The sequence below is a fragment of the Balaenoptera ricei genome, chromosome 11 (assembly GCF_028023285.1).
Source record: "Balaenoptera ricei isolate mBalRic1 chromosome 11, mBalRic1.hap2, whole genome shotgun sequence".
NCBI lineage: Eukaryota > Metazoa > Chordata > Mammalia > Artiodactyla > Balaenopteridae > Balaenoptera > Balaenoptera ricei.
Window position 1 is genome coordinate 70,823,356 of NC_082649.1, and position 25,793 is coordinate 70,849,148.

Genomic DNA, 25,793 nt, shown 5'->3' on the forward strand with positions numbered 1-25,793 from the left:
TGAATGCCTCCTGGTAATTTCCCTTTGAGTCTGTGACTCAGGACTGTAAAGGTGACAGCCATGGAGACCAGCAAAATTTAAGCGTCTGTAGACCACACAGGTGGTTTTATTCTGGATACCCTTGCCTTGTGTCCCTTTCTTTGTGCAGAGCCTGGATGCAAGGTTCCCCATGCTTGGAGTTGTCAATCAGAGACAGGGAAATGCATCCCCAGGGTTAAGGAGTCTGACATGATAGGGAAGAGACTGAGTTTGTTCCAGAAAAACTGAGGCATTGGAAATCAGAAAGAAGTTTGTGACAGGCAGAACTACAGAGTCATCAGCATGTGGCAAGTCCAACAGTCTTTTGGAGGTTGGATTACCTCCCTTTGAAATGGCCTGAGATACAAAGGTGGTCAAAAGAATCATAAAGACCTTCATCATGTAAGTATTAGGAAAAGGATGGTCAGAGAGAGAAGAAGGAATGAAAGAAACATTCTTGATCCAACGTCTTGGGAGGAGGCAGTCTACCTCTATGTTGGCTTCTTCTTTTCCTAGTCAATTTGATTTTGAGGTCTCCAGCTGGTGTGCAATTCCTAGAGTCTGAAGGAACCCTTTTTAATTGGGAGATGTGGACCCAAGGTTCAAGTCCCTGAAGTTTGGCTGCCATCTGGGTAGTGAAGAGGACCTGGTATAGTCCCTTCCAAGGAGATTCAAGGGCAGTCTTTGTTCTTAGAGATTCCAAATCAGAAGGATGGGAGAGAACTGGAAACATTAGTTTGGAGATTCACAGCCAGATATTTGAGGAAAGTAGAAGAATTCAGGATCCAGTCCAGTTTACAGGTATATAACAAAACCTCAAAGACAATTAACAGGACCAGAATCTAGTATCTACAAAAGTGCAAACATAATTTTTCTCTCTACAATCACAAAGATAATTTACCGAAGATAATCGCAGTAAAACTAATATTTTTGCATTAAACTTGGCATGATTATTTACATAAACAAGAGTAGCAACTGACCATATAAGCTCTTTTAAAGCTTGCTTTACTGAAATTTCATAAGGAATCTCAGATTGAACTCTTAAAATCCTCTGAGGCAGGAAGCCAAGCCAAGAACTCACCATCAGATTTTTTTTTTTTTTTTTTTTTTTTAAAGCACTTTTTCTTTTTTATAGCTACTTTATTTATTTTATTTTATTTTTGGCTGTGTTGGGTCTTCGGCTCATGCGAGGGCTTTCTCTAGTTGAGGCAAGTGGGGGCCACTCTTCATCGCGGTGCGGGGGCCGCTCTTCATCGCGGTGCGCGGGCCCCTCACTATCGCGGCCCCTCCCGTCGCGGGGCACAGGCTCCAGACGCGCAGGCTCAGTAGTTGTGGCTCACGGGCCCAGCCGCTCCGCGGCATGTGGGATCCTCCCAGACCAGGGCTCGAACCCGTGTCCCCTGCACTAGCAGGCAGACCCTCAACCACTGCGCCACCAGGGAAGCCCCTCACCATCAGATTTTTACCTGCAATACTTATGGTTTGGGTGAATTCCTCTCCTGATGTTCCTGGATCTGCCAGGAAGTGACCTTCCTTACTCACCTGGTAAGGCTACCAGGAACGCTAGAAGCAAGGTACCAGGCCAATTCTTCCAAGCAGTCCTTAAACTGTCTTGTCATATGTGAATGCACATCTCTCTTAAATGTAACAGTCCAGCCAAAGCCATGGTAATATAGTCACTGGTTTCCAATTGTGTCCTGTTACAAGGAGGACAGATTTTTATTGAACTTATGCAAATAACTAATTATATTGCCAATCATTCTACTTTCTTTTCCTTTTTTTTTTTTTTCCTTGGCTGTGTTGGGTCTTCGTTGCTGTGTGTGGGCTTTCTCTAGTTGCGGCGAGCAAGGGCTACTCTTTGTTGCGGTGCACGGGCTTCTCATTGCGGTGGCTTCTCCTGTTGCAGAGCACGGGCTCTAGGGTGCGCAGGCTTCAGTAGTTGTGGCACACAGGCTCAACAGTTGTGGCTTGCGGGCTCTAGAGTGCAGGCTCAGTAGTTGTGGTGCACAGGCTTAGTTGCTCCACGGCATGTGGGATCTTCCCAGACCAGGGATTGAACCTCTGTCCCCTGCAGTGGCAGGTGGATTCTTAACCACTGCACCACCAGGGAAGTCCATCTACTTTCTTTACCTACTTTTCATACACAGTTGTTTCCTTTCACCCTTATTATTTCTAAGTAGTTTCAATTACATATGTTAATTAGAACTCTTAACCCTTAGAATCCTTAATTTCTAGTGAAAACTAAGAAGTGAGTAATCGTGGACAGTCTCTTACACTAGCATTCTGTGGACTGGCAGACATAAATACATTCCATAATTTCTAGGAGTATATTCTTCCTCATAGTAAATTTTCCAATGTAGCAGAAAAGATTTTTACTAATAGACCTAAATATATTTAGGCTCTTTTTTTTTTTTTTTTTTGTAAAAGGAAACCAAAAGTGGATAAACTTATGTTCAGTGATTAATGTTTCAGTATTTTATTTTATTTGAAAATGATCTAAATATTTAATAAATGTCCATTATTTAACTTATTTCAGTATAACTTTAAGGTTTCAAGTAACCAGAAAGATTTTGGAAACTAAGTAGACATGCCATAAAATAAAATCATTGCTGAAGTGGTTTGCCTAAAGACTCTTATCCCATTTACGTCTATTTAATTCACTTTTTCTTTTTCTTTTTTTTAAAAATTATTTATTTATTTATTTTTGGCTGCGTTGGATCTTAGTTGCGGCAAACGGGATCTTTCATTGCGGGGTGCAGGCTTCTCTCTACTTGTGGCGCACAGGCTCCAGAGCACACAGGCTCTGTAATTGCGGCACGTGGGATCTTAGTTCTCCAACCAGGGATCGAACCAGCATCCCCTGCATTGCAAGACTGATTCTTAACCACGGGACCACCAGGGAAGTCCCAATTCACTTGTTCCTAACATGAAAATTTCATCATACCAAGTTGTTTTTCTTGCTAACAAATTCGGTAACAGAAACAACATGAACTTATTTAGCTAGTGTACTCAGGTGGAATAAAAGTTGTATTCTGCATTATTTTTAATGATAACTCTGAAGACATACCTATTTTAATTAAACCAACAAACTTAAACTAGCTTTTATTTACCAAAGATTACTTCAGATCACATGAACTTGAAAAACATTTGGGTTAGTTTTTATATTTCTGAGAGTTTTAGGAATCCTTAATTCATATAAGTGCTTGTGGACAGGGAATTTTGCCTGCCATTCCAGTGAACAATGTTGCCCACCATCCCAGTTCTACAAGGATCCAGCCGTTAGCTACAGCAGCCCACGGTGCTCCCTGAGGGTAATTCAGGATGGGGAAAAACAGGAGGCATTCTGCGCTTTGGATATTGGCATTAGATAGTTAAGATGCATTTCTAAGGCATAATTTCTATGAACCCAGATTCTTGCGTCTTCCCATACGTAGGAAAGCACTCCAATCATTGACCTGAGGCATCTGTTCCTTGTGATTAGCAATAATCTTTTGACGTTCTGAGGCAGGAGATAGATGGGCTCCAGGTTAGACATTTACAGCCAGCCTCCTGTTTACACTTCCAGACAGAAATAACAACAGGAACAGGGCAAATAGCTGGACTTTGCCTCTAGTGACCTAGAGATTGTCATGCTAAGTGAAGTAAGTCAGACACAGAAAGACAAATATGATATGATATTGCTTATATGTGGAATCTAAAAAAAAAAAAAAAAAGGTATAAATGAACTTATTTACAAAACAGAAGTAGAGTCATGGATGTAGAAAACAAACTTATGGTTACCAGGGGATAAGGGGGGGAGGGGAGGGATAAATTGGGAGATTGGGACTGACATATACACACTACTATATATAAAATAGATAACTAATAAGAACCTGCTGTATAGCACAGAGAACTCTACTCAATACTCTGTAATGGCCTATATGGGAAAAGAATCTAAAAAAAAAACAGAGTTGATGTATGTATGTGTATAACTGATTCATTCTGCTCTTTGCTGTACACCTGAAACTAACACAACATTGTAAATCAACTATACTCCAGTAAAAATTAAAAAAAAAAAAAGAAAACAGTAATGGCAGGGCCAGAGAAGAGCTGAGTCCTGCCCAGATAAAGAGGGACTTCCCTGGTGGTCCAGTGGGTAAATCTCTGCACTTCCAATGCCGGGGGCCCGGGTTCAATCCCTGGTCCGGGAACTAGATCCCGCATACATGCCGCTACTGAGAGTTCACACGCGGCAACTAAGAAGTCCGCGTGCTGCAACTAAGAAGCCTGCATGCCGCAACAAAGAGTCCACGTGCCACAACTAAAGATCCCTCAGACCTCAACAAAGATCCTGCACTGCAACTAAGGCCCGGCGCAGCCAAAATAAATATAAATAAATAAATAAAAGTTAAAAAAAAAGATAAAAAGCCCACATATTTCTCATTCTCAAGGTCAAGGAGACCTCCCTGACTACACATGCACAGAAAGGCTCCTCAGGGATCAAAAAGGGAGGGGGCACCACCCCACAGTAGGTGATGTTGTTACTGAGTCCAAGCTCGCTCTGCTCACTGCACGACAGGCCAGTAAATCGGGAAATGAGGTGTTGAGGCAAGGAATAGAGACTTTATTCGGAAAGCTGGAGGACTGAGAAGATGGCAGACAAGTGTACCCCAAAAAACCGTCTTATCCAGGTCTGGATGCCAGTTTCTTTTATAGAACAGAGAGGAGGAAGAGGTGAGGAAGTAAAAAGGCCATTTGTCTTGCAAAATATCTCCTTGCTTGCCCCTCATCAGGAAGGGGATGTGTTAATTTCTTATTTTCTGCAGCCATTCACAGGTGGGCAGTGTCAGAATGCCTCTCTGTGAACTGAACAAAGGGACTTTAGTTTAACAGTCAGGCAGAGGGGCAGGGTTCCCTGTGGCAGGCCATTATGTATGCTTACAGCTATAGACAGTGATTATAATAACAAAAGCAACAAAAAGCAAAGGTTAAAGTAAAAGAAACAGATGCAACATGGAGTCAGGATTTGCTCTTCCCTGTTGCGATGTCAACCTACCCATAGGCCTCTTTACTAGACTCCATCTTGGCTAAGAGATGTGCACGCACACAGGGGAGGATCCTGAGATAAACCAAATATGGACTCAGAGCCGGGCAAAGCAAGATGATTGACCAGAGGAAACCCGGAAGAAATGCCCCAAACTACCATGGGGGCACGACTCTCCCTCTCTGAGCCTGCCCATGCGTGTCTATTCACACGTGCTCTTTTTCTTCCTAATAAACACTACTTGTTTCACTACTTTCCATCTCTTTGTGGAAATTCATTTCTACAAAGCCAGTGGGCCAGGGCCTTGTCACTGGCCACTGGCCCTCATGGTCTAGTGGCTAGGATTCACCTCTTTCACTGCTGTGGCCTGACTTCAATCTCTGGCTGGGGAACCAAGATCCTGCTTCAAGCCGCTGCTGGCCGAGGCCACCAGAGATCAGTTCAACTACATGTCTTTTTTCCAGCAGAAAATGTCAATGTATCCTGGCTCCTCCCTTACCTCTTCAGAACAGTTCCTCAGAGCTGAGAGGCTGTCTCCCAGGCTATGGTCCTCAATAAGATTCCTCAAATAAATCTTAAACCAAGGCACTTCCCTGGTGGCACAGTGGTTAAGAATCCGTCTGCCAATGCAGGGGACACGGGTTTGATCCCTAGTCTGAGAAGATCCCAGATGCCATGGAGCAACTTAAGCCCGTGCGCCACAACTACTGAGCCTGCGCGCCACAACTACTGAAGCCTGCGTGCCTAGAGCCCGTGCTCCTCAACAAGAGAAGCCACCGCAATGAGAAGCCCTCGCACCACAACAAAGAGTAACCCCTGCTCGCCGCAACTAGAGAAAGCCTGCAACGAAGGTCCAGGTTGTGCATTTTTCTTCAGTCAATGTGCTTAATTTTCTTTAAGCCAATTAAATAGAATTTTTTTACAAATTAATTTCGGCAATACCTTCTTAATGTAGGAAAATACCACACATCTACAGCATATGTATGTAGACACATATAAAAATACAGATTGATGCAAACAGAGAGCTCATAGCTTTTTTTTTTTTTTTTTTTGGTTGCATTGGGTCTTCGTTTCTGTGTGTGGGCTTTCTCTAGTTGCGGCGAGCGGGGGCTACTCTTTGTTGTGGTGCATGGGTTTCTAATTGCGGTGGCTTTTCTTGTTGCGGAGCATGGGCTCTAGGCGCGCGGGCTTCAGTAGTTGTGGCATGTGAGCTCAGTAGTTGTGGCACGCAGGCTCTAGAGCACAGGCTCAGTAGTTGTGGTGCACAGGCTTAGTTGCTCCACGGCATGTGGGATCTTCCCGGAGCAGGGCTCGAACCCGTGTCCCCTGCATTGGCAGGCGGATTCTTAACCACTGCGCCACCAGGGAAGTCCCAAGAGCTCATAGCTTTTGTTCTAAAATTTTAGCCATGAACTGGGTACAAAATTACAAAATTCACTAGTTGTAGAATAAGCTGGATCCAATTGGTTTTGGCCGATGGAGTAAGTTAAGGTTACCTGCTCAGATGGCTAAAACTTTTTACTAATATTTGTGGAGAAGACACTTAAGATTTTTACTTGCCTAAGTTCCAAACAACCTTTCCCCCTTTTGTTTTCCTTCTGATAAGAATGGTCTCTCTGAAGTTTGCATTTCAAAGAGATGACCTAGATAAGAATTCTGGAGAAGACCAAGTAAGAATATTTACATCTCAAAGGCACAGGGAAAAATTGCAAATTCCTCTAAGGACTTTCGTTTTCTAAGGCCAGAATTTTTACCGTACTCACAAGCCTTTTAAGATAAATAGGGGAGGTTTGGGGGTTGGTAAAAAGGACAGGTGGACTTTGAATTGTTTCTGGAGCTGCATTTCTGGCTTTGCAAAGATTTGTAAGGTAAGGACAGTTGCTTTTAATACCTCAGGGGATTAGGTTGCGACTTAAATGACATTATAGATTGATCCACCCATCCAACTACATTTTTCTCAATTTGCTTCTTTGTATCAGGGAGAAGATCTTCAACTAAGATGGAAATCAAAAAGAGTCCTATGTTCTAGATTTAGAGCTGTATGTCTTTGAAATGTTTTAGTAAATCCTTCCACAAAGGCTTCAGAAGGTTTTTTTGCTTGTTTGTTTTCTTCTTTCCCTCTGGGTACATTTAGCTTAGAGAAGGCCTAAAAAAAAATTCTTACCAGGCTCTGAATATCAGCTTCCAATTTGGCCAATTTCTGGCCAAAGAGCTACCTTGGGGGAAAAAAAAAAAGTCCTTTCAAAAAAATCTTGTTAATTTTCAGCCAGGACAAACAGTAAAGGTAGGTACAATATCAAGTTTTATTCTCCTCTTGACTGGGCACTACAGACAGAGATTCAGGAGAGCTGAAACTGGTTAGAATTCTCACTCTTCACTGGCTTTACCAGTTTTCCCAGGATCCCATATTCAGGCTCCAATATCTACCAGAATTTCTCAAGGTTATCCATTAATTTTAATTTTAATTTCCCTAGGCTGCTTAAGGAAATAAAATAGCTGTTTACCAGAAAATCCCTCAGGAGGCCCTTCGACACTGGGAGGGGCCCACACCAGGGCCATCCTTTAAGGGTAGATATGGGGACATCTGTAAGGCCACTAACTTGGTGGACTTTTGTTTATGGTCTTGTAGTCTCTTCAGAGTGGAAAGACAATTCAGACAGAGGATTACTAGAATGAGCACTCAAGTAAAGGAGGATAGCGGGGAGCAATAGGAGTTGCATCAGTCTCATATAGTCTTTTCTTTTAGATGCCTGTGTGTCTTTAATTTTTCATTAGCCTTTTGCAATGAATCTCTCAATGAAGCTATTACGGAATTCTGAAGGCTTTTGGAGGTTTCTGCATGCCAATTAAAATAGGTGTCCCATTCTGTGTGTTTGATTTGGGAACCCTTACTTTCAAATGCACTTCTTAAATAAATGCTCTTGTCTAACTGGAACCTTTCTCATAACAGCTATTGTAAGTCTAGATTGTCTTTGTAAGATTTTGCCATTTTTGTAGATATTTACAGCTTCCAGGACCACAGTTCTTGGATATAAAATAAGCAGTTGCGCCAGAAGGCGACGCACTCAATTATTTGAAACTCAATCCCATTTCTTTAGCTAAGTCTTGGGTCTCTTGGAGCCAAATTAATACCTGAGAGGGATGTGCTGCCAGGTTGGAGTTTGTGTGGTGTTTTACAGTGGATCTTGTTGCACAGAAATTTTCTTGCAGTCGGCAGGTGACCTAGTGTCGACCTAACCCTTTCCGAGACCAATTTATTATAATTACTAGGGTCTTAGAGTTAGGTAGTGAGTGCTCTAACAGCTTTTAAGTGCTCCACCTGTGCCCACCAGTTTTGTGGCTTTTGGCTTCCAAGATTCCTATTAGCAACAGCCTTGACCTCATGTGCACATTAACAGAAACTAACAGTAACCTGGCCAAGAGAAGGCCTTGTGTGCACCACCAGCAATTCCCAATGTGGAACTGGGGACTAGGGAAAGGACTGAACCAGAAGACCACCAACAAAGGGGACTATGGACTGGGATTCCAATCAAATAAAGAACAGTGGACGAAACCAAGGGCTAGAGGCTTGGGTTCTGGGTAGAACCATCTGCTAGCTCAAGCTGACCTGCCCCGGACTGGAAAGCCAATTAAATCAGAAGTTTGACACAAAGAGAATGGAGCTCAGTACCAGGAGGAACTTACCCATGGCCTTTGGAAGTGGCGAGAAAGAGAACTCAGAGGATTTGAGGGTACCAGTGCTTGTGTTTCTTGTCCTCAAAGCCCTCAGAAGTTTCCTTTGGATCCCACCACTGCCACCAAATCTGTTAAAAAACAAATGTCAACTGAGTAAATTTTAAAGATCTTACCGGCTTCATTCAATGATTCACGAATTGGGCAACATATCCCATCTAGCTGACAGAAAGGAGCTCCAAGGAGCTGTACGAAATGAAAGATTTTTATAGGCTGAAGGGAGCAGGAATAAGGAAGTTATACTAGCAAAAAGTGGATTGGTTGTGGCATGGATCGGGAAACAGTATCTATAGCTGAAGCTGTGAGACCCAAAGGGCCATGGGCTGGGTGAGATGGAGGTCAGCAGGGGTCAGACCACTCCAGACCTGGAAGTATGTTAGACAGGGAAAGGCCTAGAGCAGATCAGCCTTTTAAAATAATGACTCTGGCTGCTGCCAGAGGGTAGACTGTGGGAGCAGAGTGGAAGTAAGGGGAGCAGCCATCTAGGTGAGAGATGAGGGTGGTAGACTCGGGGGTGACTGGGGATTTGGAGAAAAGTGAATGGACCAAAAAGATATTTAGAGGGTTGGAGATGGGGTGGGGAGGAGGTTGAGAGTTTAGGGGAGGGAGCCATCCAGGATGCCACCCAGCTTTCTGGCTTGGATGCATGGATGGATGGTGGTGGCCTTCACTGGGATGGACAACAAGAGGAAGAAGACCAGGCCTGGTGGTGGGGGGCAAGGAAGGTCATGAGTTCAGTTTGCATATATCAGACCGAGGGGTCTGAGCAGGTCTGGGCCTACATGCTGTCCCACAGGCACCAGCAGCACGGCCACCCTCTCAAACCCCCAGGCTCAATCTTTAGCAACTTCAGCTGCTTCCTGTCCACACATCCCCCTCCCCCTCCACACACACACACATCCACAGGGCGAGTCAACCAATCTTCTTCATCTGTCACATGGGAACAATAACAGTATCCATTTCCTGGGGGTAGCTGTAAGCAGTAAGCGAACTAGGGCACAAAAGATGCTGAGAAGTGGGCCAGGTGCTAGTCACTGTTAGCAGTGCCCACGCCCTTTCTCCCGGCCATGCAATACAAGTGCATTTCTAGCACCTCTACAGCACAGGCTTGGAGCTAGCCGTCTCCCAACAGCCCAGTCTTGATCTTGCCATGCACCTGCTCAAAATATTGTTACTGTTTCCTACTCAAAAGACGGGACCCCTGTGCCAGCTGGTCCCAAGCCATTTCCCAGCCTCCTTCCCCACCCTCTTCATCAGGTGCTGCTCCCATCACAGACACCTGCACCTTCCCCAATCATGCTGCACACTTACCCATCTGCTTTTCTCTTTCTCCCCTTCCCACCCGTCCTTCCCAAGTGCCGCTCTATTTGCTAGGCACCTCCTCTGGGAGGCTTCTCCAAGGCCCTGCAGGGGATGAGCTCCACCCCTTCCAGATTTCTACAGCTTCCTCAGGCTCCTCTTTAGCTCTGGCCACTCTTGGGATTCACTGGGCTTCCTTTGACTTGTCTGACTCCTTTTCCCAAGGCATCAGCTCACTGAACACAGGGAGGCACTTGAGCTTCATCACTGTGGTGTCCTAGTGCCTGGCACTGTACCCAACCCAACACAGGGCTTGGTTGACACTGGTGCAGAAAATCAACAGAACCCTTAATGTACAGTTTCACGTTGATCCATCTCATCTCCCGCAAAGGCCAGAAAACAGGCAAGAAGGGTATTCTGGCCTGGGGACGATAAGCCCTTTCCCAGAAGCTGCTCTGTGAGACAAAGTCCAGGACAAGCAAACAGAGATCAAAGAAGCCTCTGGGCCCCCTCACCATATCAGGGTCACAGCAGCCAGTCCATCCCAACCAGGGCCACGGAGTGGGTTGACCAGGCGCCACGTCTTCCCAGTGTGTGTGGCTTGTGGGCGACAGACAGGGTTTGTGCATAAAACTTAAGAAACTGCAGCTACAAGATGGGTCTCTTGGATCTTTGACTGCTTCTTCTTTCTTCCTAATAATGCAGAGGACATTTCTGTCATTACATGATAGGCTTGGGCTTTGGAGTCTGAAAGATTTGGGTTTGAATACCTGCTCTTTCATTTGCTGTGGGACCAACGTCCCAGGGACACCCTGAGGATAAAATTAGATCATAAAAGGCTGAGAGCGACGCATGGCTCGTAGTCTGTCCTTCATCATGAAAGCATGGCATTCATCTTTTGTCTCCACTATATCCTGGAATGATGAGGCTTACTTCTGCTCTTCTTTACAAAGCTGACTGGCCTAAAGGGTGTGTCACCCATTACTATCCCCAGAACTGTCCAGACCGCCTCTGGCAGAACTGCTAGAGTTGGTGCCATCAGAAACAAGGACGTGGGCAGACCCTTTCTAAGCCACCATATCTGCCTCCCTGGCCAAAGTATGACTGTCTGAAAAGTTTGTTGATGCTTAAAGAATTTTGAAAGAAACACCTAACGAAGTTGAGAAATCCATTTTTAACTGTGGCTTCTTGATGCCTGCCGCAGTATCACTGGTGCTGGCCCTGTGCCACGGAGCCCGGATTAAATGAGCTGTCTGGGTCTTCACAATTCACGCCGGCTGAGTGTAGCTCTAACCAAGGGGCACAGTCTGAGTCTGGTCAGGAGTTTGCACAGCTGGGAATCCCCCTAAGGAGAAAGCTTTCACTGTCTATTTTTCATCCCCCAAATTGTAATATTTGCCTTCACCTTGTCTAATGTTTAATCCATGTTTATCCAGCATTTTATTGATTAATGGTCTGAGCGAAGTGACAGGCAGCAGGAGCCTTGAGACCATGCACGGCACGATGGGGCTTCGGGGGCTGCTCTGTGTGTGCCTGGCGTCCCTGCTCGCCCTGCAGGCCATGCCCGCTCAGGGTTCACCCACACGCAGTCCCAAAGGCGGCAAGGTATGTGGGTAAACCCCTGGGCCAGAAACAGGCAGCTGAGCCTGGAAGGGGCTCCAGAGACCGGGGCTCTCCCCACCCACCTCGACCTCCTCTGAATGGAGAGGACCTCCCAGCAGCATGGGGGAGGTGAGGCCAAGGCGTCAAGGACACAGGCTGTGTCCCATTCCCGTCCCTTAACAGATAGGCCCTGGTCCCCTGAGTGCTCTCCCTCACACTTGTCCTGGTTTTGTTTTACAGAAGCGACCGGCTTTGGACACAGTGAGTGAGGATCTCAGCAAAGGGGTCTGTGGTGGGCCTTTATTACAGTCTGTTTCCCCTGGGCTTCGAGGTGTGCCCCTGGGCAGAGGGACTCCCGTCTCCTCCAAATGGGGGCTCGCCCACCCCCCTCATGCGCCACGGCATGGCCTCAGGCATAGAGAACAGCACCTGTGTCAGAGATGGGTGCTGAGGTCTCCCCTGGCTGAGCCCCCATCCCAGCCACCTCCCGCACGTCCCACTTTAGGCTGTCGATGGCGTGGTCATCCGGAGTTTGAAAGTCAACTGCAAAGTCACCTCTCGCTTTGCCCACTGTGTCATCACCAGCCAAGTGGTCAACAACGCCGACGAAGCCAAGGAAGTGGCCTTCGATGTGGAAATCCCCAGGATGGCCTTCATCAGCGACTTTGCCATGTGCGTGCCCCGCCTGCTTCACCAGGCCCAGCCCGAAACCATGGCTCTGAGTGGCCCAACAGTGCAGCCCATCCCCTCGTCCCCAAGGGCCACAGGCCGGCCCCAGCTCTGAAGGACTGAAAAGTCCTTTAGGTCTGCTCTGGGCTCCCATCTTAGAGAGCAAACTAGAGCCTCTGACAGTGTGTTTTCAGCCTAGGGCCCAAGGAGCACAGGCTGGCACCCACGGTTTCTTGCTGGACTCTGTGGCCGTGGCTGCCCACCTCCCTGAGCAGCTCTGGGGGCAGCGGGAGGCCAGCAGGAGATGCCCTCTCACAAGTGCTCACCTGGACAGGGCCTCCTTAGTGCCTGGGCTGGGAGCACCTCCAATATGAAGGCCCTGTGTGGTCGGGGAGGGGCACCTCCCTGAGGGCGTCTTCCTCCCTGTAGCACAGCAGGTGAAAATGCATTCCTCGGGGACATAAAGGACAAAGTGACCGCATGGAAGCAGTACCGGAAAGCGGCCACCTCAGGAGAGAACGCCGGCCTTGTCAGGTGAGTTCTGGGCCCTGCTGGCCCAATCCCTGGTGCTGCCCTCCCCTGCCAGGATGGATGCCTTGGGTGGAGGGCAGCCCAGGCTGATGGGAAGGGAGCAAACTGCCCAAATCCACTGCTGGCACAGGTGCACTGGACGAGGCCTCTGGAGAAGTGGGGCCCTGACCCTGGCCAGCCAGCTAAGACAAGGGTGAGGGTCAAGGAAAGCTGGGAGCAGCACGAAAATAAGAGAAACTGACTCTGAGGGCCATGTTTTAGGTGACAAGGACCTCCATATCACTTACCATTTGTCTGTTTGTTGTTGCCACTGGTGGCACATCCAGGGCCTCGGGGAGAACGATGGAGCAGTTTGCCATCCAGGTCACCATTGGTCCCCGGAACAAGGCCACGTTCCGGCTGACCTACGAGGAGGTGCTGAAGCGAAAGCTTATGCAGTATGACATTGTCATCAAGGTCAAGCCCAAGCAGCTGGTGCAGCATTTTGAGGTAGATCGCTGGTGGCCACGTGCAGGGGCAAGGTCTCAGGAGCTGGGCTCCTGCCTCCCTCTCCGCAGCTCTGAGCGTTGGTTCGGCACCCACCGTGTGCAGCCCTGGGCCTGAGCACACAGGGAGGGGACTGACTCCTCAGGGTGGGCTCTGATGGCTCTTCGTGGGCAGGGGGCTCCCCGAACCCTCCAACTTCCTCCTCCTTCTGAGCCTTGGCTTGCTCATCTGTCAAATGGGGGTTTTGCATGTCCCAGAACTGCCGCAAGGATATGAGAGATATTGAATGTCCAGGGAGTTTGTAAACCAGGAAGTCCTGGGCAGCCTGAGGGGCTGTAATTGTTACTGGCACCTTAGTGGTGGCCGAGTTGAGGGGCTCAGGCATGCACACTTTCATTTGGCCAATATGTTTGGAGTGCCTACAACCAGGCCCTGTGCTGAGAGCTGGGTGGGTGCTGCACACAGTAGGTGGTCAGGATATACGTTGGCTCTTGGCTGAGACTTGATGATGGCTCCCAAATGGGAGCCTTGGTACAGGAACTGCTTCAATGCCACAGATCGACGTGGACATCTTTGAGCCCCGGGGGATCAGCAAGCTGGATGCCCAGGCCTCCTTCCTCCGCAAGGAACTGGCCGCCCAGCTCATCAAGAAGTCCTTCTCAGGGAAAGAGGTGCGTGGGATGGCTGAGCCCTCAGAGACTTCTCAGCATGGCTGCAGACAAGGGCTGCAGGCCACCCTAAGGGAGAGAGAGAGGGGAACTTAGCACTCCTGATTCTCAGAACCGCTTGGCAAAAGCCTGTGTGCTGAGGCTGGGGAGGGCGCCTACAACGGCTGCCTGGTCTGGGGTGAGTTGCTGGCTTGCTTAAGCCTCAGTTTCCTCTTTGCCTGTCTCATCCCAACGGGAAAGCATTCATGGAAATATAGGGCACATGTGCAAACCTCAGGACTCCAAGCCCCAGTGTTCTTGGAAACATGATGAAGTTTGGAAAGGCCTTTGGCCTACCAAGCCACTTGCCACTTGTCACTTCCCACCCATCTGTGGGAATCCCAGAAGCCCCCTGCTTGCCCCTACCCCAGGTCCTGAGGAGTGTGGCATATGAGTGGGTGATACCCAGCTAGTCCCCTGCTTCCTAACTTGCCCTCAACTGGAGCCAGGAGCAAACTGTTTATTCCCCACCCACCGTTGGTAGTGACTCCGTAACAATTCACTTAAAAGAAATGTTTCCTACAGTTTTGAAGGGGTTCCTTTGAAACAAAATATGATACCCCAGAGTGTTAGCAAACATGCTTGCTTTCAGTAGGGGACCAAGGGGATGGTCTTTGTCTTCCTAATAATTCTTTTCAAATTTTTTTTTAATGAGCATATTTTACTTTTATAACAAACAAACAAAAAGTAAAAATAAAAGCATCTTTAAAGAAAATGTGGAAAGAACAGAAGTGTAGAAATGTGTCGGGTACAAACCACCCCCAATTTCCCTGAACACCAGCACCAAGTCCAAACAGACCACAGCTCCCACTCTGGGCTCTTCCTTCTCTTTGTCTATCCAGGCAGGTTTCATTTTCAAGCACAGTGTTGCTTTTTTCACTAGACAGTGTGAGTTGACCGATGCTTCTCATGCTGCTATTATTCTGTTTTTATTGTGTATCCAAAGTGATGATACTTATAGAAAATCCCAATGATTCAGAAGCATGTGAGCAAAGAAACAGGTCTTCTCTCCTACCACCCACAGGTGTGTATTCTCAACAGCAGGGCGAGGGGCCCACTAGACTCATTCCTATGCCTGTGCACCACACACACACACACACACACACACACACACACACACACAATCTTACGCTGTCGCTGCAAACCAGTAATGCCTCACACCTTCAATGGTTCCAGGGTCATGTGCTTTTCCGTCCCACGGTGGGCCAGCAGCAATCCTGCCCCACATGCTCTACGACCTTGCTGAATGGGGACTTCAAGGTGACCTACGATGTCAATAGGGACAAGGCCTGTGACCTCCTGGTGAGCTGGAAACTTCTTGCCCAAGACTCAGAGGGTGGGCAGGGTGCTTGAGAGAGAGGCCTCACTTGTCCCTTTGTGTTTCAGGTCGCCGATAACCACTTTGCCCACTTCTTTGCTCCCCAAAACCTGACAAACCTGAACAAGAATGTGGTTTTTGTGATTGACATCAGCTCCTCCATGGAAGGCCAGAAAGTGAAGCAGGTAAACTGTGGCTCTAAACAGTTAGCCAGCAGGAGCTTCTTTAGCCCCATCACCCATCCCACCCTGGTTTTGCCTCCAGAGTCTGTGTTTGGGACTTCTGCTCCTGGTCAGAGGCAGGGTAATTTAACAGGATATCCCAGTGGTCAGGGGCTCTGGAATCAGCCACTTTCTCACTGTGCAACCGTGGGCAAGTGCATTCACTTCTCCTCAACGGCAAAAATGGGAGTAAAATGCAGTGCCCATAGGGTTGTGGGGTTTACCAATGGGGGATGCTTGGAAGATGAGACCTGTACCCTAGGCGTGCAGGGATGATTACAGTGGTCCCGGGAGATGGCCTGCAGCAGGGCACAGCCCACTCCCACAGTGCTCTGGGTGTCCTGTCCATAGCGCAGTGAAAGCATGGCTGGACAATCAGAGTTTTAGGGACTCAGCCCCCTGGGGTCCTCTGTCTTAATCCTGACGCCCTTGAACTCCTGGTCATTTCCCCTCCCCATACTGGGCCCCTTTGCCTTCTCCATCCCCCTCAAGACATCCCAGAGCTCAGTAGGCTGCTCCTCTCCTGGCGCCACCTGGCTGTCCTGTCCATCCCCTTCTGCTTGCCCACCATGTACCTCTACCCTGTGGACCTCTCAACTGGGTATCTGGAGATGACAGAAAGCACTATCCTGGGGCCCTGCCCCTCCACTGACTGTCCTGTCCTTACAGACCAAGGAGGCGCTCCTTAAAATCCTGGGGGACTTGCGGCCAGGGGACTACTTCGACCTGGTCCTCTTTGGGTCTGCAGTGCAGTCCTGGAGGGGCTCGCTGGTGCAGGCATCTGCCGCCAATCTGGACGCAGCTCGGAACTTTGTGCAGCACTTCTCTCTGGCCGGGTGTAAGGGCAGGGGTCTGGGGCCGCCTTGACGTCACCTCTGTCCCCTCAGATTCAGGGCATACACTGATCTGCTTTCTCTTTTTTGCAGCTACAAACCTGAATGGAGGTTTGCTCCAGGGAATTGAGATTTTGAACAAAGCTCACGGAAGCCTCCCAGAACTCAGCAACCACGCCTCTATTCTCATCATGCTGACAGATGGCGAGCCCACAGAGGGTAAACGCCCCGAGGGCTACCTTGGGAGGTGGTGATCTCTTCATTACCAAAGGCATTCAAGCTGAACTTGGAAATACAACCAATGGGGATGCTGTCGGGGCCAGAAAGGCTAAGGGCAAAGCCAAGCACTGGTTTAAAAGCAGAGTTCAGACCACAAAGTCTGCAGGAGCTCCAAGGTGTTCTGTCCTGAGTTGGGAAGCTGGGGAAGTTTCTGCATGACACGGGGTTGCACAGGGCCCAGGAGGATGGGCAGGACCCTAGGCTGAGTTTAATGAACTACGGATTCAGCACTGACTGAGTGCCAAGCACAGGACTAGGGACCAAGGGGAGACACTAAGAGAACAAGACACGTCTTTGCCCTTCAGGAGCCCAGGGTCCACTGGGGGAGACAGACCCAGGAGCAGATGCTCTGTCAAGGGCCCTGAAGGAACAGGGTGCCAGAAGGCCGAAGGAGCACAGACAAGGGGCACCTGGCCCAGGCAGGGTCTCAGAAGGCCTCTTGGAGGAAGTGACCCCTGAGCCCAATCTGGAAGGAGGGGAGGAGAAGCAGGAAGGGATCCCTGGCAGAAGGGGCAGCTTGAGCAAAACAAGGTTTGTGCACTGGCAGGGCCTGCCTGGGAAGTGTAGGCATATGCAGAGTAGGTGAAACAGGGTGGAAAGGTCAGCAGGACCTCACAGGCCATGCGAGGAGCCATGGGTTTAGAGCAGAATCAGATCTGCTCATGATGGATCCATGTAGATGGGCAAAGTCTTCGAGGAGCTCTGTGAGCAGCTGTTGCAGTCACCCAGGTGAGCCAGCAAGAGGCGTTGCCTCAAGATGCCAGTGGGGACTGGAGATGGTCTGAGATGGGAGTCTTGGCCCTCAGGGAGGGTGCCCCAAAGTCCCCTCGTGCCCCACACACCTGTGAGCCAGCATCCCATCCCTACCTGGCTGTGTGGCTGCAGGGGTGACGGATCGTGCCCAAATCCTCAAGAATGTCCGAGATGCCATCAGGGGCAAGTTCCCACTCTACAACTTGGGCTTCGGCCATGACGTGGACTTGAAATTCCTGGAGGTCATGTCCCTGGAGAACAACGGACGTGTCCAGAGAATCTACGAGGACCATGATGCCACCCAGCAGCTGCAGGTCTCCTCCTCCCCCTGCTCCCAAAGTCATGTCATGGGGAGCATGGCCTTGGCAGCCACGTACCCATCAGCCCAGAGCAGATAAAGCTCTGGTGTGGGGTTCGAATTAGCTGTGTGACTTCGAACCAGTTACTTAAGCCCTGAGCCTGCAATTCCTTCTGTAAAGTAGGGATCCCGACACCCCACTTTGTGAGTGGGTTTCCTGTTGGATGCCTAGGACGACCCACCAGCTCTGCACCCCCCATCCCCACAGGGTTTCTATGAGCAGGTAGCCAACCCTCTGCTGAGGGATGTGGAGTTGCAGTACCCCGGGGATGCCGTCTCGGCCCTGACCCAGCACCACCATAAACAGTACTACGAAGGCTCGGAGATCATAGTGGCCGGGCGCATCGCTGACCACAAACTGAGCAGCTTCAAGGCGGACGTGCAAGCCTATGGGGTAAACAGAGGGCTGCGGAGGGTGGAGAGGCACCCAGAGACTCCAAACCTACGCCGCTCCCCACCCCTGTGCCCCCAGCAGCCTCTCTTTCCCCAGAGCAGTGCCTCACCCCAGCAGGCCACACACACCCCAGGGCTGAGCATTCTTCCAATGAAGGCATCCTGAGGGCAGGCTAGAGTGGGGTCAACAGGGCCTTGATTAGCTGTAGTCCCTTGTATCCAACTGGTCCACCTGTTATGCCTCACATCATTCCTCCCAAAGCGTGAGAGGGTGAGAGGCCAGCCTCTTTCTTCTCAAGTGACAACTATTTCCTGAGCACCTACTGCACATGCAGCTTTGCACCGTGGTGCAGGGCCTGTGTGTGTGTGCACACTGCAGTGTGTGTGTGTGTGTGTGGGGGGGTGTCACGGAGACCTGGACTCTAGCCGTGCAGTGTAGTTGAGGGTTCAGGACTCCGGCTTCGAGTGAGGAAAGCTGAGCTAGACCCTGGCTGCAGCTGGGTGACGTTGATCAAATGGGTCCAGTTCTCTAGGCCTTTCTGTACCGTGGGAGTAACAATGTACTGGAGAGTTGTGTGGAGTAAATGAAATAATCCACGTAATAGGCTTATGCAGTGCCTGGTTCGTGGGATGCGCTTGGGAAGAGGTGCCCGCATTACTGTAGCTGGGGAGAGAAGGCGCATTTGTGAGCAGTGGCAAGCTGAATGGTGCACGGGGCCGCGGTGGGCACCCGGAGGAGCGAGGCATGGTGGAAACAGCTACGTGGTGGATTGGCTGGTTGCCTGCTGGCATCCCCCAGAGAGAGTAACTCCATGAGGGCAGGGCCTGATCCTCCATCCCTGGGATGCCCAGGGCCTGGCCCAACTTGGCTCACAGAGTGTGCTTAGCAACTTTTGTGGAAGGAACGGATGGAAGAGGATGAGGAGAGCAGGCTCAGGAAAGGCAGGGGGTAGGATGCTCAGAACGGAGCTGCAGAGACCAGACAACATCGGGCTCCCCCAGAGCCCCTCATGGCGCACAGCCTCTCTCTCCCTCGCCTCCCTCAGGAGGGCCAAGAATTCAAGACGACCTGCCTGGTGGACGAGGAAGAGATGAAGAAACTGCTCCGAGAGCGGGGCCACATGCTGGAGAACCACGTCGAACGCCTGTGGGCCTACCTCACCATCCAGGAGCTGCTGGCCAAGCGGTACCAGCCCGGCGACTGCCTGGGGGGTGGAGGGGCACGACCACCCCAGAGCACCCCCACGCCCTGGGCCTTTGGACTATGGAGGGGCGGTTCTAGGCCTTGGAGGTTGCAAGCAGGTCAGATTTACTGGCCTCTGCCTTTGCTTCCTGAGTTAATATCAACCAGGCAGTCAGTAGTGTGGTCAGGGCCCGCTGGAGGCACAGGGCAGCCCCTTTTGCCCCCACTGAGCCGCTGCGCGGGAGGCTTCCCTTTACTGCGGGGCTGCTGTGTCCAGACACACTCATTTAATCCTCACAACGTGCCGAGCAAACCGAGGTTCAGAGAGGTTAGACCACTTGCCAGAATCTCACAGCTATTGAATTCTCTGTGTATTTCTGAGACACATCCCCCAGCCCTGCCAGACCTCCAGGTTTTCTCTGAGGGAGGCCTTTAAATCATGAGGTCCTTGAAGACAGCCCCTGGGCGGGGCCACTGCAGGGGCTTTGTAAACGTTTGTTGAAAGAGTGAACAAAGGAAGGAAAGGACAAGGGGGTGCAAGTCCATTGTTATCCAAGCTGCGGGCTTGGAGCCGGTGTCTGTCTGGCAGGATGAAGTTGGAGGGGGCAGAGAAGGCCAACGTGTCAGCCAAGGCCCTGAAGATGTCGCTGGCCTATCAGTTTGTGACCCCGCTGACCTCCATGACCATCAGGGGCATGGCGGACCAAGACGGCCTGGAGCCCCTCATTGACAAGCCCCTGGACGGTATGGGCTTGCAGAGGGGAGGCTGTGGGCATGGGGAGGCTTCTGAGAGCCAAAAATCTCCTGGGCATTAATTCTCTTTCCTTTCTCTCCTTTCCAGATTCTCTTCCCTTGGGTGAGTTTTTAAATCACGTTGATTTTCGCAAGGGGCTCCGGGTGGCTGGGCAAGTGGCACGTGCTCCAGCCGCCGGGCACACAGCACTCTGCCACCCTGCCCTGCTCCACCCTTTCTTGGTCTCTTCCTTCCCCGAGATGCCCTTCCCTACTTTGCTGCAAAATAGTTGCTGCCTCCTGTGTGCTCGGGGAGCTCTCGCTCAGCCTGAACCCCTCCACTCCCCGGCCTGCTTAGGGGCCCTACGTGTGAGCGTTCATCTACCAGGAGGGCTGGGACCCCCAGGAAGAGGGCTGGGACCCCCAGGAGGAGGGCGGGCCCAGGCCTGATTGGCCTCTGGGCCCAGCTGCACTTGGGGAATGAGGTGCGTGCCTTTCGTGTGGAGTGGGGAGGGTGACGCTGTCCTCTATCGTTGTCCTCTACAGAGATGGTGGGACCCGGAAAGAGTAAGTGGCAGCCATCTTGATGACGCAGGTCTCTACCCCTCTACTCCACACATGGCCACCTCTCAGGCTGTGCATTCAGTCCTGAGCAAAGCCCTGGTCATCACCTATCTGCCTGATGAGGAAATGATAGCCTAAGGCTTTCTTCCTCTGTTCCAGCGTTCCTCGCTGCCTCTCACTGGGAACCATCAAAACACTCCCCCTGACCTGGCCTGGCCTCCCCACCCCTATGCCACCAGCCCCTCCCGGTTCCCAGGACAGGAGACCGAGAGGGGGCCAGGCCACTGTGCTGGGCCAAACTTCCGTTCCCACATCCCCAGAGGCGTCAAAGGCTCTGTGTCCACTCCGGCCCCTGTGGCCTCAGGCCAGCCCGTTTGGGTGGCAGGGGCCTCAGAAAAGGAGGCAGCAGCTCCAGGGAACGCCCAGCTGCCTCCCTTCTAAGCGCCGTTCACTCTTGCCCGTCAGCCTTCGTGCTGTTGGCCTCGCAGCCTTCTCCGACGCGCCCTAGCTCCGAGGTCCAGCAGTTGCCAAACCAAGTGACTGGCGGTGAGTCCTTGGGAGGGTCTGAGGGACACCCCTGCCTGACTGAACCCTTCTCCCCAGCTGGCCCCATGTGCCTAATACTCAGTCTAATAGACTCCATGCTGTGCCCCCAGTGGACACTGACCCCCACTTCCTCATCCACGTGCCCCAGAAAGAGGACACTCTGTGCTTCAATATCAACGAGGAGCCTGGTGTGGTCCTGAGCCTGGTGCAGGACCCTGACACAGGTATGGGTGACATCACGCCCTCTGCCAGAGAGGGTGGGGCCTGGGCTCCTCTGTCCTCAACGTTCAGCCATGAACAGGAAGGACAGTGGCTGTGGCCTCCACTCCCCTCACCCTATGTACCCGCCACCTGGCTGGGCTCAGCCTGCCTCCTTCATGCCCCATCCACCTGCCTGGGCCCTATACAGGGCCTGCTTCTTGGGCATGTGACCTGTGCAGGTGCACAGGACCCTGCCCTTGGAAGGACTCCATGCTTGATTTAATGCTCTGCTGTTGCATCTTGAAATTCTTAACAATTTTTGAATGAGGGGCCCCTCGTTTTCATTTTGTACTGAATCCTATAAATGATGCAGGGGCCCTGCCACACCCCCTCCCCCGCCCCCCGCATGGCTGCAGGGGTCTTGGAGCCCACCTCCCCAGCAGGGCTCAGGTGATGGGAGCAATGCCCTCTCCATCTATCGGCCACTTCTCCCACCCTCCCAGTCCAGGCAGGCCATCTGCTAATATTTGTTGAGCACATCCTAAGGTCTGGGGACACAGTGGGAACGGAGACAAAGTCCTCGCTCTCGTGGAGTTTAGGGAAGGGAGATAAACAGGTGAACAAATTCTTAGCTGACAATTTCCAAGCATGAGACGTGCTGTGTTGGGATAGTGAAGACGGGGAGGGGGCTTTTGGCTGCTCAGTTCAGAGGAGGCTTCTGTGGAGAGGCCCACCTGCAGCACCTACTGTGACCTGCCCTGTGTCAGGGCCTGGGTCCACAGAGAAGGAGCAGGCCCAAGGCCTGTCCTCGGGGAGGCAACACCTCCTTCAGGGCCCAGAACCGAGGGCTAAGTCTCAGAGAGTTAGTGTGGCGGGAGGGGAGGGAGGCGGTGCTGTGAGTGGCCTGCACCTGTCCTGAAGGGCCCTCCCCTTGGGTGGTGAGGCCCTCATAGCCCAAAAAGGGTGGGCATGGGGGCGGCAGGAGCAAAGACCGGCTGGTGGGGTTCTAGGGAGAGCTGGGCCGCCCTGACCCGGATGGCCCCTCACCCCACTGCAGGCTTCTCAGTGAATGGCCAGCTCATCGGCAACGAGGCCAGGAGCCCTGGGAAGCATGAGGGCACGTACTTCGGGCGGCTGGGGATCGCAAACCCCGCAACAGACTTCCAGCTGGAAGTGACTCCTCAGAACATTACGCTGAACCCTGGCTCCGGCGGACCCATATTCTCCTGGAGGGACCAGGCCTCACTGCGGCAGAATGAGTAACCGGGCTGGGGCCGGGGCCTGGGAGGGGAGGCGGGGGTGGGTGTGGTGAAGACCAAGGCACGAAGCCCCAGAGCCAGCTCTGCTGCCCGAGCCTGCTGGGCCCCCATTCCCCGAGCTGTGTCAGTGTGTGATGTCCACGTGGCCTCCACGTAGGCTGTGCAGACAAGTTGGGCCCCGTGGACCATTCCCCACCCGACTCCCAATTTCCCTTGATTGCTGGACACGTGCTCCGGGCCCAGCTGCCTGGACGCCTGTGCTCCCGTGGCACCCTCACCCTGCAGTCCACCCCCGTCTCTGCCAAACCAAGCCGACTCCTCCTCCCAGGTCCAGCGCATTGGCCACCTCTTCCCTGAAGCCATCCTAGGCCCTTCCTCTGCTGAACTCCAGCGTTCTCTAGGTTTCTCTTTCAGCCCCTGTCTTAGTATGCCTTGTTTAGTGTTTGTTCCTTCCTTCACTCATTCATTCATTCAACAAACTCTGCTGAGCACCAGAGCCCAATGCTGGGCAGCAGAGCTATAGGAAGATGTGGGCAGAGTCCGGTATGGAGGACACAGATGATAAGTGGGAGTCAAAGAACACAGACTCATAATAGACAGGCTGGAGTCCAAGTCCTGGCTCTGCCACTCATCAGCTGTGTGACCTTGAGCAAGTTTTTTAACCTCTCTGAGCCTCAGTCCTCACAGGATCAGAGTGGGAATTGAATGATGCAGTTTGCGTGGAGGGCTTAGCACAGGGCCTAGCACATTGTAAGGGCCCCATACACAATAGCAACAAGTGGGAAGGAGCATGGAGCAGGTAACCGTCAACCCCTGCGGGCAGAGGGGTTCATAAGAGCTGGGTCTCAAGGACAAGAGCAGCTGAGTGGAGGGGGTGCAGTGCAGCCGCACCTGCCCTCAGGGCACCTGGTCCCACAGGGTGGTGGTGACCATCAACAGGAAGAGGAACCTGGTGGTGTCCGTGGAGGACGGGGGCACCTTCGAGGTCGTCCTGCACCGGGTATGGAAGGGGAGTGCCATCCGCCAGGACTTCCTGGGCTTCTACGTGCTGGATAGTCACCGGATGTCGGCACGGACACACGGGCTGCTGGGTACGGCTGGCTAGGCGGGCAGAGCTGTGGGGTGGGGTGTTGAAACCAGAGGACTTACCCTGGGTCAGCTTTGCAGCGGGTCACCAGGATAGGCCCACCTCCAACGTGGCCTACAAGGCTCAGAGTTCCAAAGAGGGTCCCGGTGAAGGCTTGTCCTGCAAAAAGGCTGCAATCAAACACAATGAAGCTAAAGGTTAAGTGAGCCTGGGAGCGAGTAAGGAGAGGTCCGATTAGCAAATGGAAAGTTCCAGTGGACTCCCAGAGACCTCCTGAGTGGGATGGGTCATCGGCCACACTGCTTCTCCTTGTTTTCTTCCTGCAGACCCTGTTCTCTACCCCTCAACCCTCTCTCCCCAGCCAGATTCCTTTGGAACTGGTCCAAAAAGACAGGAGGTACAACCACCAGGCAATATATCTGCTTCTTTATAGCAAGTGAACTAAAGGTTGCTTTTGATGCCAAAATTTATCAGAAACAGTCAAGCCCTTGAAAAACAATTATTTAAGCAACTCTCTAAGCCTCCAGTGAGCACCTACTGAGTACAAGGCAGCAAGGCCCCCGATGGTAACTGCTGTCTCCCATATGCCTTTCCAGGACAATTCTTCCACCCCTTTGATTATAAAGTGTTCGACCTCCACCCAGGCTCTGACCCCACAAAGACAGACGCCACAATGGTGGTGAAGAAACGCCGGCTGACGGTCACCAGGTGGGTGGGCTGCTCTCCCAGCATCTCTGCCCTTGGCCTTCCCCATCGTTGCTCCAGGCCTTCCTCCAGGTGTCACAGGGTTGAGGTGGGCTTCCTGGAGCGGTGCAGCCCTGCCAGACCCAAAAGGTGACCCCAGCTGGCTTGTCTCTCCTCAGGGGCTTGCAAAAAGACTACAGCAAAGACCCCCGGCATGGGGCTGAGGTGACCTGCTGGTTCATCCACAACAACGGGGATGGGCTGATTGACGGTGTTCACACTGACTACATCGTCTCTGACATCTTCTGAGCCCCCAGCCAGCACACCCATCCTCCCTTGGGACCATGGCAGAGGAGGAGCCTGAGCTACTGCCCAGGCCACACCTCCCTGTCCAAGCTGGTCTCCTATGTCGAAGCACTCATGACTTCCATTAAAGAGAGGCTATGTCCAGCCCAGGCTGGTTGCTTTGGGGGAGGGGGGTGTGGCAGGGAGGCAACCCAAGATGTTGCTCCTCAGAAGGGCTCAGGAGTCACAGCAGACCAGGAGGCTGGGCGGGAGCCAGCACCAACTCTGCCCCCACCCCACCCTGTTCTCTGCAGCTGCCTGGCCCCATGCCCTCTGAGTGTCCTGGGTGTCCCGTGCACACAGCTTCCCCTACAGGTCCAGAGACCAAAGGACACTCTGGCAGCACGTATAGGAATGACCCGCAACAGCTGCAGCTGCCCCAGTGCTTCCTGTAGCCAGGAACTGTTCTAAGTGCCTTTGTTGAATTAACTAAATGTATGCTCCCAACAGCCCTGGGGGATACTTTTATCATGACTACTTACAGCCGAGGTTAGGTAATTTGTCCAAAATCACTCATCTTTTAAGTGGCGGAGCTGGGATTTGAACCCATGCTATCTGGAGTCAGCATCTATGTGCTTAACGACCCCATGTAAATACTCCCATCAGGCTGGGTGGCTGATGGCCAAAGCCTGTTGGGATTTGGTTCTGGATATCCCAAACTATCACTTAACACGAACATGTGAAAGAAATACATGAAATATATATGGACTTGGGGTCCTGAAGAAGTCCTGCCCGGAGCTGAGGGTCACCTATTGGGGTCAGGGCCTCAGGAGGCAGTTCCCAGGCCTCCATCCTCCACTGGATTTCCCAGCTGGGGGTTTGGAACCTCTGAGAGCAGGCATATTTCCCCAAAGCAGAGACGGCCACTGCCGAGAAGCTGTGATTTCAGGGGCCAGGAATAGCAGCCCACTGACTCCTCACACTGATGCCTGGAATTACCCCTTCAGAACGCCTTCCCTGGGCCTTGTCT

The 25,793-nt window shown here is 51.5% G+C and overlaps 2 protein-coding genes across 4 annotated transcripts in view; one reads left to right on the forward strand and one right to left on the reverse strand.

The window, feature by feature from the left end:
* Positions 1 to 3,148: 3,148 nt before the first annotated feature.
* Positions 3,149 to 25,793, reverse strand: part of ITIH4 (inter-alpha-trypsin inhibitor heavy chain 4) — a 59,871-nt gene continuing 37,226 nt past the window's right edge. For both annotated transcript variants that reach the window (XM_059939894.1, XM_059939893.1), the window contains 6 exons: positions 23,857 to 23,964; positions 17,586 to 17,722; positions 13,162 to 14,097; positions 8,726 to 8,844; positions 7,206 to 7,257; positions 3,149 to 4,863 (listed from right to left, as the gene is read on the reverse strand). The gene's annotated coding sequence lies outside the window, so the exon portion shown is untranslated. The remainder of the gene's footprint in view (positions 4,864 to 7,205; positions 7,258 to 8,725; positions 8,845 to 13,161; positions 14,098 to 17,585; positions 17,723 to 23,856; positions 23,965 to 25,793) is intronic.
* Positions 11,513 to 24,808, forward strand: ITIH1 (inter-alpha-trypsin inhibitor heavy chain 1). Of its 2 annotated transcripts, XM_059939895.1 has the most exons (22): positions 11,513 to 11,677; positions 11,915 to 11,935; positions 12,180 to 12,346; positions 12,773 to 12,877; positions 13,201 to 13,363; positions 13,918 to 14,031; positions 15,244 to 15,369; positions 15,454 to 15,570; positions 16,276 to 16,444; positions 16,533 to 16,658; positions 17,604 to 17,785; positions 18,038 to 18,223; positions 19,269 to 19,408; positions 19,995 to 20,149; positions 20,247 to 20,261; positions 20,684 to 20,704; positions 21,167 to 21,247; positions 21,358 to 21,471; positions 22,506 to 22,707; positions 23,626 to 23,798; positions 24,391 to 24,502; positions 24,658 to 24,808. In XM_059939895.1, exons 1-22 carry the CDS (start codon positions 11,564 to 11,566, stop codon positions 24,785 to 24,787), a joined length of 2,733 nt encoding a protein of 910 aa, XP_059795878.1. In that variant the 5' UTR covers positions 11,513 to 11,563; the 3' UTR covers positions 24,788 to 24,808. The 2 variants fall into 2 exon arrangements, with proteins under 2 accessions (XP_059795878.1, XP_059795879.1); XM_059939896.1 differs by lacking the exon at positions 11,915 to 11,935 and having other exon boundaries at positions 19,272 to 19,408.

Bases quoted from the DNA above. Each gene is read 5' to 3' on its own strand.
- ITIH1 (XM_059939895.1), top strand. From the start codon at position 11,564: ATGCACGGCACGATGGGGCTTCGGGGGCTGCTCTGTGTGTGCCTGGCG. The intron at 14,032-15,243 runs GTGCGTGGGATG...CAATGGTTCCAG, and splicing joins AGTCCTTCTCAGGGAAAGAG to GGTCATGTGCTTTTCCGTCC. The intron at 24,503-24,657 runs GTGGGTGGGCTG...GTCTCTCCTCAG, and splicing joins CGCCGGCTGACGGTCACCAG to GGGCTTGCAAAAAGACTACA.